Source organism: Neofelis nebulosa, chromosome 17, assembly GCF_028018385.1.
Source record: "Neofelis nebulosa isolate mNeoNeb1 chromosome 17, mNeoNeb1.pri, whole genome shotgun sequence".
Taxonomy (NCBI): domain Eukaryota; kingdom Metazoa; phylum Chordata; class Mammalia; order Carnivora; family Felidae; genus Neofelis; species Neofelis nebulosa.
The window spans coordinates 4,190,628-4,203,070 of record NC_080798.1 but is presented as its reverse complement, the minus strand read 5'-3'; the positions used below and the strand labels follow the sequence as shown (position 1 = coordinate 4,203,070).

Genomic DNA, 12,443 nt, shown 5'->3' with positions numbered 1-12,443 from the left:
CATGAGTTCGAGCCCCTCATCGGGCTCTGTGCTGATGGCACAGAGCCTGCTTGGGATTTTTTCTCCCTCCCTCTCTCTCTACTCCTACCTCTCTGCTCCTTGCTCTCTACATCTCTCTCAAAATAAAGATATAAACATTAAAAAAAAAACAAATCAGAGGGTAGATATTGGAGTGATGAGGCCACAGGACAAGGAAACCACAGTTCTAAGAAGCTGGAAGAGGCAAGGCACTCATTTTCCCTTAGAGCTTTCAGAGTGAGTGAGGCCCGCTGATGACTCAGTTTCAGACCAAGATCATCATTCAATACCCCATGGATTCCACCGTGGCCAACTGCATGTATGACATAATGGTGATAATGTGTAAAAAGTGGGAAGGAGAAGATACATACACTGTACATACTGTATTGGCTGTACATACACATACAGCCCACTGTATGTGTATGTATCTCACACATGCCAGAGCATGGGAGATAAACCCCATGAAAACTGGGCAGTCTGTCACCTCAAGGAAGTCGCTGAGAATCCGGTAGTCTGAGGACAGTGGGAATATCCCATTCAGATGAAGTCACTACATCTAGAGAAAAATCCCCATTGGAGGAGGGCATTTGTGCTCACATAGGAGGCACTCATAAATCTTTGTTGATGAATGAGTTTCCAATGGACGTATAGAAATATCTGTGTGATGTTGATATAACAGAGCCCCTTAAAATCTTTGTAATTCCTGAGTGGTAGGAGATGAGAGGAGGATCTTTTTTATTCAATGCAAACCCCTTTCAACCACACCTGAGTTTATGCTAATGAGATGAGTCTTGGTGAGCCCCCAGCTGGGTGGCTCAGGATGGGGGCTGGATGCCTGAGAAACCAATCCTGGGATTGGAAGGTTGGAATTTTCAGCGACCATCCTATATTATGGAACTTCCATAAAATTCTTTTTTTTTAATTTTTTAATGTTTTATTTTTTTGAGAGAGACAGACAGAGTATGAGTGGGGGAGGGGCAGAGAGAGCCGGAGACACAGAATCCAAAGCAGGCTCCAGGCTCTGAGTTGTCAGCACTTGGGGCTTGAACCCATGAACTATGAGATCATGACGTGAGCTAATGTCAGATGCTTAACTAACTGAGACACCCAGTCACCGCTCCTTTTTTTTTTTTAAGAGATGGGATTTTAATTTTTATTTGTTATTTTTTTTTAAATATTTATTTATTTTTGAGACAGAGAGAGACAGAGCATGAATGGGGGAGGGTCAGAGACAGGGAGACACAGAATCTGAAACAGGCTACAGGCTCTGAGCTGTCAGCACAGAGCCCAACACGGGGCTCGAACTCATGGACTGCAAGATCATGACCTGAGCCAAAGTTGGACGCCCAACCGACTGAGCCACCCAGGTGCCCCTTTATTTGTTATTTTTTAAGTTTATTTATTTATTTTGAAAGAGAGAGAGAGAATGAATGTGAGCAGGGGAGGGGCAGAGAGAGAGAGAGAGAGAGAGAGAGAATCCCAAGTAGGCTCCGTGCTGTCAGAGCAGAGCCCAGTGTGGGGCTTTGACTGATGAATGGTGAGATCATGACCTGAGCTGAAATCAAGAGTCGGACACTTAATTGACTAGGCCACCCAGGTGCCCCCCCCCCCATAAAATTTCCTCAACAACGGGTTTCTTAGCTTCCTGGTTGGTAAACGCAGCAGGGTATGGGAAGTGGCATGCCCGCCATATTTTGCCCTATGTGTCTCCTATTTGGCTGTCCTTGAGTTGTATCCTTTGTTTTTTGTTTTGTTTTGTTTTGTTTTAAAGCTTATTTATTTATTTTAACAAATTAAAAATTTTTTTAATGTTTATTTATTTTTGAGATAGAGAGAGACAGAGCATGAACAGGGGAGGGGCAGAGAGAGAGGGAGTCACAGAATCCTAAAGAGGCTCCAGGCTCTGAGCTGTCAGCACAGAGCCTGACGCGGGGCTCGAACTCACGGACCGTGAGATCATGACCTGAGCCGAAGTCTGACGCTTAACCGACCAAGCCACCCAGGTGCCCCTAAAGCTTATTTGTTTATTTTGAGAGAGAGAGGGCCCGTGTGTGCACGCAAGAGCCCATGCACAAGTGGGGAGAGGGGCAGAGTGGGGGTTGGAGAGAGAATCCTAAGCAGGCTCCTTAATGTCAGCACAGAGCTCGATGCAGGGGCTCGATCCCACCCCAGGAACCTTGAGATTATGACCTGAGCCAAGATCAAGACCCAGACGCTTACCGACTGAGCCACCCAGGCTCCCGAGATCCATCCTTTGTAATAAATCAGTAATACTAAATAAAGAGCTTTCTTGAGTTCTGTGAGCCATTGTAGCAAATTATGGGCCCCCAAAAAGGGGTTGTAGGAACCCTTGATTTATAGTCAGTCGGTCACAAGTATAGCATGCCTGGGACTTGGATTGGAATAGGAAGGGAGGCAGGTATGGGGGGTCTTGTGGGACTGAGCCAGTACCTGTGGGTTCTGCATTACTTCCAGGTCATGAGGTACCTAGAATCAAATGGAATTAATTCCTTGGCCCCACAGGGGCACCTGGCTGGCTCAGTCGGTAAAGGGTACAACTCATGAGTTCGAGTCACGTGCTGGGTGTAGAGATTACTTAAAGATAAAATCTTTAGGGGCGCCTGGGTGGCTCAGTCGGTTAAGCGTCTGACTTTTGCTCAGGTCATGATCTCCTGGTTCGGTTCGAGCCCTGCATGGGGATCTGTGCTGACAGCTCAGAGCCTAAAGCCTGCTTTGTTTGTGTCTCCCTCTCTCTGCACCACCCCCCTCCACTCGCATTCTGTCTCTCTCTCAAAAATAAATAAATATTTTTCTAATTAAAAAAAGATAAAATCTTTAAAACAAATCATTGGACACTTGGTTTCAGAAGGGTTAGAGATTGGTCATCAGTATGAAAAAAAAAAACCCAACATATATTTGGTGTCAGATGCATCAGGAGTGAAAAGCAGCACGTAATCTGTATCCAGGTGAACTCTTCCCAAAAAACCTCTATTGCAGAGAAGGCTATTAAGCCATCTGGCAGATCAGATGACCTCACAGAGCTCAGCATCAGCCTCCCTGGTCCTGGCACAATGGAGTCATGAACAAAGTGGCCATGGAGGGTTAGGCATGGATTTGCCCCAGCAAAGCTCAGCCAGCTGTGGCACTGGTAACCCTCCCCCACCAATGTTGTACGCTTCCTGGGAAGGCCAACCAAATACCTGGTGGCCTGAGAATTACCTTGGACTCCTTCCATCATGAATGGAGCGATGACTTCTTCCTGCCTGGAATATTTAAATCTGGGTTGCTATTTGGTTGCCTTGCCTTATCCACTCCTGCCAACAGCCGCATCTATGTACCCGCTGAATGGCCCTATTCACCATCATGTTCACTGTCACACAATATTGCTTCTGATCAAGGAGCTCCGTTTATTAGGAAGTCGATGGGTGGGTCCTTGCACCCCGTCACCCCTACCCAGCTAGCTTCACAGAACAGAGGTACGGCCTGTTTGAGGCTGGAATACAGCGCCAGGTTGGAGACAACATCCTCCAGGTGGAGGGGGGCTGTCCTACAGGATGGGTAAACACTCTGAACCAGGGGTGCCTCCATGATGCCAGATGACACACACCCAGGAGCCCTAAGGTATCACTTCTCAAGATCACACCCAGTGACTCATTCTTTAAACGTTGGCTTCCTCTTCCTGTCCGGCTGAACTCTGCTGTTTGGGGGAACTCTCTGTTTCCACCAGAGGACAACGTAGTGAATTGTGTGAGTGGAGGCCTCTCCTGAACTATTGGGGGGGACCTCAGGAGCGCCACTGTGGGATCAGGCAAAGATTGGGGCAGGGAGCAGGAAAGAGCTGCCTTTGCACGGGGGGGCCAAGGAGATGTGTGAGTGGAGCCTGGGGACCACCCTGGAGGACCTCCAACTGGCACCGTGTCCTGACTCCTTAGGCAGGGCCTGATGCCAGGCTCACGGAGACCCCTTCCCCTATGCAGAGCACAGAAGGACAGAGAGGGTCTGTGCCTACCCCCTCCGCAGGGGCACAAAAGCGGGCATGCAAGCTCCACATCCCTCCCCCACCATCCCATGCGCCCCCCCCCCACTTCTGCCGCGCTCACGGCGTCCAGCGCCCCCCCCCCCCCCAGTCCCTCCCACCCCTGTAGGGCACGCAGCCTGCTAGACAGGGCTCCCGGACCCCTCCTGACCACCCCACCCGGTCGCGACTCGCGCGGGCTGGGTCTCAAAGCCTCCTTGGTTGTCCGCCTGGAAGGCACCCAGCGGCAGCAGGGCCCCGTTAGCTCGGAGTCGCGCACCAACCGCAGCCACCACCCAGGCCCCGCCCAGGAGCAGCCGCGAGCAAGGCCGCGCCAGGGACGACTGCGGAGCGCGGTGAGTGAGCCGGGCCAGTAGGGAGGGTCCCAGGCGTCCCGGGCCCCGCCCCGCCCCTACCCCGGGCGGGCACCCCGACCTTCAGCTCCTGCTTGCTTCTGGACTCTGTGGCTCAGTTTCAGGGCCCCAGAGCCTCCCTGAGAAAGGACCCTGGGCCCCCTCCTTGCGCCGGGCCTCGGGCACACCAGCTCCTCGGACCCCTCCTTTCTTGCGGGAATCATGAATCGGACGCCCCCTGCAGCATCCCTCTCTCCCCAACCCCCCCACCCCACCCCACCCCCCGCCCAGCCCCCGGCCCGGTCCTCCTCGAGCTTCCCTGCCCCTCCCTCTCTCCGGGAGCCAGGAATGCAGGCCAAAAATATCTCTCAGCTCCAGACCTGGGAGGCTCGGCTTGCGAGCACATCTGAGCGGATGAAAACCCAGGAGTGTGAGCTTTGATTGCTTTTTGCGTCAGGAATCTGGGCCTCCAGCCTAAGCGTCATTTGGAACCTGGGAGTCCCACCGCCCGAGATCCAGACATTTTGCTGTCAACATCCCTCCCCCCGCCCCCATCGACTGTGAGCTGGGACCCAGGAGTCCCGTCCACCAATGGGCGAGTCCCAGCGTAAATGAGGATTTGGGGACCCAGGAGTCGGGGACCTCAGCCCAGCTCTTAAAGCCTAGGGATCGGCTCTTTCAGGGACCCTGGCCCACAGACCCCATCAAACTGACAGGCCCGGTGCCCCCACCCACCGCGACCCAGATGTCCAAGATTGCATCCGGCCTGGAAGAGCCAGACTGCAGCAGGCGACGAGGGGAGGGGGCCGGAAGGGAGAGGGAGAATTGAGGGAGGTGATACCGGGGTGGGGACCTGGGCTGGGGGCTCCGTCCAAAACAGACGCCAAACAGACGGGTTGCCATGGCAACGGCCTTCCCGGGCCTCCCCTGGAGACTGCGCTAGGGCCGAGTCGGGGAGGGCAGCCCCCAGGAGCCCCCACACCGCCAGCTGTTGTATCTTCCTGTTTTGTCACCACGGCAACAGTGACCTCAGCCCTCCACCCCGCCCCCCGCCCCCCCCCCCCGCACTGGCGGGGCCGGAGAGCCCAGGTCCATTTTTCCCGGGGAGGGGCGTGGTCTTTTCTCGGCTCCGCCTCAGGGGCGGGCCTGGGATACCCCTGGCTCAGGGAGTCCCTTTCTCAGCCCTGGCCCCGCGCTCGCGCCGGGTCCCCGGCCCCGCCCCCGCCCCGGCCCCGCCCCCGCCCACCAACCCCACCCAGTTAGCAAACGCTTCCAGTCTGCAGCTGTCGCCTCTGTCTCAGCAGCAGCCGCCACAGCCCGAGAGGTGAGGCTGCGGGGACCCCCCCCCCCCCCCGGCGCGGACGCTGCGGTCAGGATTCCTGGGTGCAGAGGGAGGGAAGGGCTGGGGTTCCGAGTGTCTGAGTATCTAGAAAGACTGGGTCATGGATCAGGACTCGGATTCTGGAGAGGACAGGGCTTCAGACCTGCACTCACATGTCATCTATCTGAGGGAGGAGGGGCTGGGGGCAGGACTCCTGGTCTGAGGGAGGAGGGGGCTGGGGGCCTGGACTCCCGGGTCTGAGGGATGAAGGGCTGGGGGCCTAGACTCCTGGGTCTGAGAGAGGAGGGGGCCGGGGTTCAGGACTTCTGGGTCTGAGGGAGGGGGCTGGGGGTCTGGACTCCTGGGTCTGAGGGAGGAGGGGCCTGGGGCCTGGACTCCTGGGTCTGAGCGGGGAGGGGCTGGGGTCTGAAATCCTGGGTCTGAGGGAGGAGGGGCTGGGGTCTGGACTCCTGGGTCTGAGGGAGGCAGGGCTGGGGGTCTGGACTCCTGGGTCTGAGGGAGGAGGGGTTGGGGGTCTGGACTCCTGGGTCTGAGGGAGGAGGGGCTGGGGGCAGGACTCCTGTGTCTGAGGGAAGAGGAGCTGGGTGGGTCTGAGGGAGGAGGGGCTGGGGGCCTGGATTCTTGGGTCTGAGGGAGGAGGGGGCTGGGTGTCTGGACTCCTGGGTCTGAGGGAAGAGGGGCTGGGGGTCTGAAATCCTGGGTCTGAGGAGGAGGGATGGGGACTCCTAAGTGCCCTGGTTGAAGGGGGCTAAAATCTAGCAAGAGGAGGTCCTCACGAGAGGAGGCGCTTGGAGCTGGGAGCTTGGGTTTGAGAAAGAGAGGGGTCTTCCCTGCTCCCCACCCCTCCATTCCGAAGACAGAATTCGAACTTCGGGCCAGGCAGGCGGTGGGCTGAGGTCCAGCACCGTGCTCGCAAAGGCGAAGACGAAGCTGGGAAGCTGGTGTCCTAGGCTGGGAGAAGCCAAGGCTGAGGCCAGAGGCCTTGGGTTGCTCAGAGTGGAGGCTGGGGTTCAGGGACGAGATTCTGTGCGGGTGATGGGGTGTGGTGTTTGGCGTGGAGGTGGAGAAAGCGTGGGGCGTGGCCGGGGGAGTCCTAAACTGAGCCCAGAAGGCCAAGGGGTGTTTCCTCTCCCTCCGCCTGTCTTCGGAGATGCATTCCTGAGTTCTGACCTCAGGCGGCGGCTGGAGGCGCGGAGGGTGGAGAAGGACCCCCCCTCCCCTCCGGGTGGTCCCTGCACCACCCCCCTCCTTCCTTGGGGCACTTCTGGATTTGTGGCCCGCCCTGTTTCTCCTTCCCCGCTCGGGACCCGGCAGTACCCGCTTTCCAGGGCGCCCCAGCGCAGGCCAGCCCTGACTTCCTCCTAACGGGTTCCCGGAGGGCGTGGCGGGGAGCTGGAGGCGGCCGCCTCCCGCCTAGCACCTCCCAGGTGGCCCCGGAGGCCCAGCCCCCGCAGGGAGACCTGACTTCCGAGGGCCGGTGGGAGGTGTGGCTACTAATCTCTGGACTGGATTCCAACAGTGCGGTTTCCAGCTTCGAGGTTGGGGTGGGGTGGGGGGACGGGGTTCCCCTAGGCAAACCCGGGGGTCTCTTCTTGGGGTCCAGGCTCCCAGTCCATGCTCTAGGGACCCAGGACTCACATTTTGGAGGCCCCAGAAATTCAGGCTTCGGGCCTCCCTTCCTGGGACCTGGAGTCTGGACTCGCGCCCCACCCCCCTGCCCGGAATCCACAAGTGGGGCGGCGATCCCGGAGGCCGGCGCGGGGCGGAGGTCCCAGCACCGCCCCCTGGTCCCCGGCACATTCCAGATGGCCGGGCCGACTTGAAGCCCTTATAAGGCACGGAGACGCTGCGCCCGGCCAGGCCGCCCGCCCCCGCAGCCACCGCCCAGGGCCCTCCCGCCGGCCGGGCCCGCGACTTTCTTGGGCTGGGGCGAGGTTAAGATCACTCACACCCACGCCGGCCCGCGCGCGGGGCGTGCACTTTCACCGGGTTCCTTCCACTTCGCTTCTGCAGTCTGGGGACTTGGGGACGGGGCAGGGGCGGGGCTTCCCTGGGGTCACCGCCGGGACCTCTCCCGGCCCGAGGCCAAATCCCCGCCCTGGCTGGGAGGGCGCCGGGGCTGCGGAGGCTGGCGGCGCGTTCTGGGCGAGCTGGTCGCCTGGGTCCCGGGAGGGGCGGAGCGGGGGCTGGGTTGGGCGCGGACTCTCCCTCCCTCCCTCCCTCCCTCCCTCCCTCCCTCCAGTGCTCTGACTGGCCTTTTCCAGGTGTCTGACCTAATCCACCTCCAGAGCCGGATCTTTCTGCGTCTGGGTCCTCCGCAAAGACTGCTGGTGAGTGGGAGCCGGGACCCCCCGTGTCTGAGGGAGGAGGGGCTGGGGGCCCGGCCTCCTTGGGTCTGAGGGCAGAGGGGGCTTCCCGCCCAGACTTTTGTGTCAGAGGGAGGAGCATCTGGGGGCCTGGACTCCTGGGTCCGAGAGAAGGACCTGGGAGCTTGGTTTCCAAGGAACGAGACCCAGACACCTGTGTACCCGAGGGAGAAGTGTGCCCAGGAGCTGGGCTCCTGCGCCCTCGGGGCCTCTCCTAGGGACAGTTAGGTAAGGTTAAAGCCTGTTCTACTGCCTGACCCTGGAAGGAGGAAGTTTTATTTCCCTGTGGCTGAGAGAGGCCTTCTGAACTTTGTAGGGTGGAAGCTGAGAGACTAGAGGTTTTAGGACCTGGGGGAGGATTTGGACACCTGGTCCCCAGTAGGCTGGACCCTCTCTATTCCTGAGGGTCTGTAGGACAAGGAGACAGAAGGTTCTGGAGGGACAGAAGAAAGAAGTGGATCTCCCAAACCACAGGTGTCTGGTGTGCCCAAGGCTGAGGGCCCAGAGTCCTGGGGTCTGAAGCTGTGTAACAGGACGTGAGAGGCCTGGAGGTTTCCGTGGAAGGGGGTGGGTCGCGGTGAGCCAAGCTTCTTGGGCGCTCTGGGGAATTTGGAGGTTGGACTCCACGTGCGGGAGGGGCAGAGGCAGGCGGAAGCTCGGCGTCCCTGGGTGAAGTACTCCACACCCAAATCCCAGGTGGGATTCAGACTGAGGGCCCAGACTCTTGGTCTCCGAGGTGAGAGGGCGTGTGTGCTGTGGAGAGCTCAGGTCCAGTTCCAGAGACAGGTCGGGAGGGCAGAGGCTCTGATCACCTGTGATCACCTGTGAGTCCCAGAGAACGTTCTCACCCAGGGAGGCTGGAAATGCCTGCAGGGTGATAGAAGGAAGGTGGGCACTGGAGCCGGGGGAGTGGAGCCCTGGGTACCCAGAGGGAGGAGGTGGAGCCCAATTGAAGAGGTCAGAAGCTCTTGTTCTGACGTGTGGTCGGGGAGGTTTTTGAGTGGCTGGGAGGCTGAGTCCCTGGGGGAAGGAGGGCAGTTTTGAGAGTCTGGGGTGGTTTCACGGTAGTTGGGTTGCAGAGAGAGGGAAGCAGAGACAGCGGCCCAGACTCCTGGGTTCTGCCACAGGATGTGGGAAACCCCAGTCAGGACGGAGGAGGGGGCTGGCACTTGGGCGACCAACTCAGCCCCTTAGGCCTGCCGCGTCTCCCCCCTCTGCCAGCTTGAGTCCTTTGTCCCCAGGGGAGGAAGGGCTGAGGGCCTGGGTTCCCACATCTGGAACCTTCTTAGGACTCTTCCTTTCCCCTCTTCCCAGCCATGCCGGTGACCGTGACCCGCACGACCGTCACCACCACCATGTCGTCCTCCTCAGGCCTGGGCTCCCCAACCATCGTGGGGTCCCCTAGGGCGCTGACCCAGCCCCTGGGCCTCCTCCGCCTGTTGCAGCTGGTGTCCACCTGCGTGGCCTTCTCACTGGTGGCCAGTGTGGGTGCTTGGACGGGGTCCATGGGTAACTGGTCCATGTTCACGTGGTGCTTCTGCTTCTCCGTGACCCTCATCATCCTCATAGTCGAGTTGGGCGGGCTCCAGGCCCGCTTCCCCCTGTCCTGGCGAAACTTCCCCATCACCTACGCCTGCTACGCCGCCCTCTTCTGCCTGTCGGCCTCCATCATCTACCCCACCACCTACGTCCAGTTCTTGTCTCACGGCCGCTCCCGGGACCACGCCATCGCCGCCACCGCCTTCTCCTGCATCGCCTGCGTGGCTTATGCCACCGAAGTGGCCTGGACCCGGGCCCGGCCCGGGGAGATCACCGGATACATGGCCACCGTGCCAGGCCTGCTCAAGGTGCTGGAGACCTTCGTGGCCTGTGTCATCTTTGCCTTCATCAGCAGCCCGTACCTGTACCAGCACCAGCCGGCACTGGAGTGGTGCGTAGCCGTGTACTCGATCTGCTTCATCCTGGCGGCCGTGGCCATCCTGCTGAACCTGGGTGACTGCACCAACGTGCTGCCCATCTCCTTCCCCAGCTTCCTGTCCGGGCTGGCCCTGCTGTCCGTCCTCCTGTATGCCACAGCCCTGGTTCTCTGGCCGCTCTACCAGTTCGATGAGAAGTACGGCGGCCAACCGCGGCGCTCAAGGGATGTGAACTGCGGCGACAGGCACACCTTCTACGTGTGCACCTGGGACCGCCGGCTGGCCGTGGCCATCCTGACGGCCATCAACCTGCTGGCTTACGTGGCTGACCTCGTGTACTCGGCCCGCCTGGTTTTTGTTCGGGTGTGAGGCTCCGGCCGGGGGCTCTTGACTCCCCTCCTTGTGCCCAGGTTCTCATTTCCTCTTCCGGGCTCCCTCTCTTCCCCCTTTCTCCTGTCCTTCCCAATTCCCCTTGCTCTTTTCCGTTTCTTTCGCTTCTGGGCTCCTCTCTCCTTCCCTTCCTGTTTTGTTTGGTTGCCCGTATCCTGTTTGGCCCATTTGCCCTTCTGTTTTCATGGTCTTCTTTTCTGACCTGTTCTGCCTCTCCCGGCTCTTTTCTGGTCCTCTCATTTTCTCATCTGCCTGTGTCTTAGCCACCCCTTCCCGTTTTCTTTCTTCCAATTTCCTTGGGAGCTCCAAGACTCCTTTCTTCTCTACCCCCACCTCCAAAGGTGCTGAGCTCCACCTGTCCCACACCTCTCTCTGCAGCTGTTAATACCCCTGGCCTCCCCGAGGGGCCTCATTGCCAAAGCATGCCTGCCCGCCCTGGCTGTGCCTTGTTGGTGTGTACGTGTGTGTTTGGGGGAGAGGGGGGGAGGGTAGCTACGGATTGGGCTCCCTTTCTCCCAGGGGAGGGGGGTGTACCGTACAGGTCCCCTTTAAGTTAAAAAAAAAAAAATCTCTGGAGGCCAAAGATTTTCCAGTGGGTATGACACTTAACCCACAGACAGACCCCGGGTCCCTGGGTCCTGCTCGGCACCCAGCCTCGCCTGAGACTGGCTCCAGAATTTTTGCCAGGCTTACTAAGAATCCACTGCCTAGAGGTCATCTTAAAGGAAGTCAAGGGTGAACGTTTTCCAGCCTGACTGCTCTCTGCGTTATCGAAAACCCGTCCGAAGTATTTGTGAGGGGCAGCGATGTGGCCCTCCAGCCTTAGTGTTAAAAATAGCCCGTCCTGCCTTTGCTGGGAGAAAAAAAAATGGCCACTGCCTGCCTTAACGGCAATGCTAGCCTGGGTTTGTTTTTTTTCTTTTCCTCTTCCTGGTTATGAGGGCAAAACTTACATTGAGTGGCCCTATTCTAAAAGGGGAAGTTGCTTTTCAATTTCTTTTTCTTGGGGGGAGGGGGGGGCGGGGTTGCTGTTGCCTTAGAGGGATTGCATTACTTGGAGTGTGGTGCACACACACATACACACACACACAGGTGTGTTTCTGTGTGTTAGTCGCTTCCTGTAGCTGCTTCCTTGCTTCTCTGGGACTCACATGCATAACGTCATATATATAAATGTATAAATATATATTTTATTTTTTTTTTAATTCCCTGGAGCTTCTGGTCCCCATGGGTCCCTTCTGTCGACCACAGAGGGAAGACTTGTCCGTCGCCCTATTCCCACATCCATAATTTTTTTTTTTTACATCAATATAAAGATAAAAGAAAAAAATTGTGCTTGCTTTATTACTGGGGAGGGCTCCAGGAGAGAGGGCAAGGACTAGATTCTTAGGACTGGTGGGAAAAGGGGACAACTTTAATGTTTATTCTTTTTGTTTTGTTTTGTTTTGAGAGAGAGTGAGAGAGGGGGGGAGCAGGAGAAAGGCAGAAAGAAGGAAGCACGGAGTCGGAAGCAGGCTCCAGGCTCCGAGCTGTCAGCACAGAGCCTGACACGGGCCTCAAACCCACAAACCGTGAGATCATGACCTGAGCTGAAGTTGGATGCTTAACCAACTGAGCCACCCAGGTGCCCCAGAAGGGGATAACTTTATCTTTTGAATCTCCCAATTTACTCTCTCCAACCAGAACTAGTTAGGATCGAAACGGACAAGATTTATCCTTCCTCGGACTCCAGGAGCACCTCAGAAATACAGTGTCTCCATCTGAGTGCAATGTTTCTTCCAAAATCAACTCTTTAGGTTTCCAATCTCAAGAACAGGCTCCCACAGCTGAGAATCCAGGCACTGGTTCTTCCCCGACTTCTGTCAGTGGCTCACCAGACACTGTCTGTCCTTTCTTCAACTGTCCCCTTCTCCAGGCTCCTGACCTAGCTCAGGTATTTTGTTTCTCCTGAACTAGCATCTCAGCCTCCCCCTTGACTAGCCCACCCCTAGCCCACCTTGGCCCCAGAGGGATGCTTCTAGCATCCAGGTCTGATACTGCCCT

The 12,443-nt window shown here is 57.6% G+C and overlaps 1 protein-coding gene across 3 annotated transcripts; it reads left to right on the top strand.

The window, feature by feature from the left end:
• Window positions 1–3,665: 3,665 nt before the first annotated feature.
• MYADM (myeloid associated differentiation marker) lies at window positions 3,666–11,586 on the top strand. 3 transcript variants are annotated; one of them, XM_058709570.1, is made up of 4 exons: window positions 3,666–3,765; window positions 4,271–4,389; window positions 7,993–8,058; window positions 9,409–11,586. In XM_058709570.1, the coding sequence occupies exon 4, from the start codon at window positions 9,411–9,413 to the stop codon at window positions 10,377–10,379; it is 969 nt and encodes a 322-aa protein (XP_058565553.1). In that variant the 5' UTR covers window positions 3,666–3,765; window positions 4,271–4,389; window positions 7,993–8,058; window positions 9,409–9,410; the 3' UTR covers window positions 10,380–11,586. The 3 variants fall into 3 exon arrangements, with proteins under 3 accessions (XP_058565553.1, XP_058565554.1, XP_058565552.1); XM_058709571.1 differs by lacking the exon at window positions 3,666–3,765 and having other exon boundaries at window positions 4,196–4,389; XM_058709569.1 differs by lacking the exons at window positions 3,666–3,765; window positions 4,271–4,389 and adding an exon at window positions 5,583–5,710.
• Window positions 11,587–12,443: the final 857 nt, after the last annotated feature.

Excerpts from the sequence above, each read along its gene's own strand:
- MYADM (XM_058709570.1), top strand. The coding sequence starts at position 9,411 with ATGCCGGTGACCGTGACCCGCACGACCGTCACCACCACCATGTCGTCC.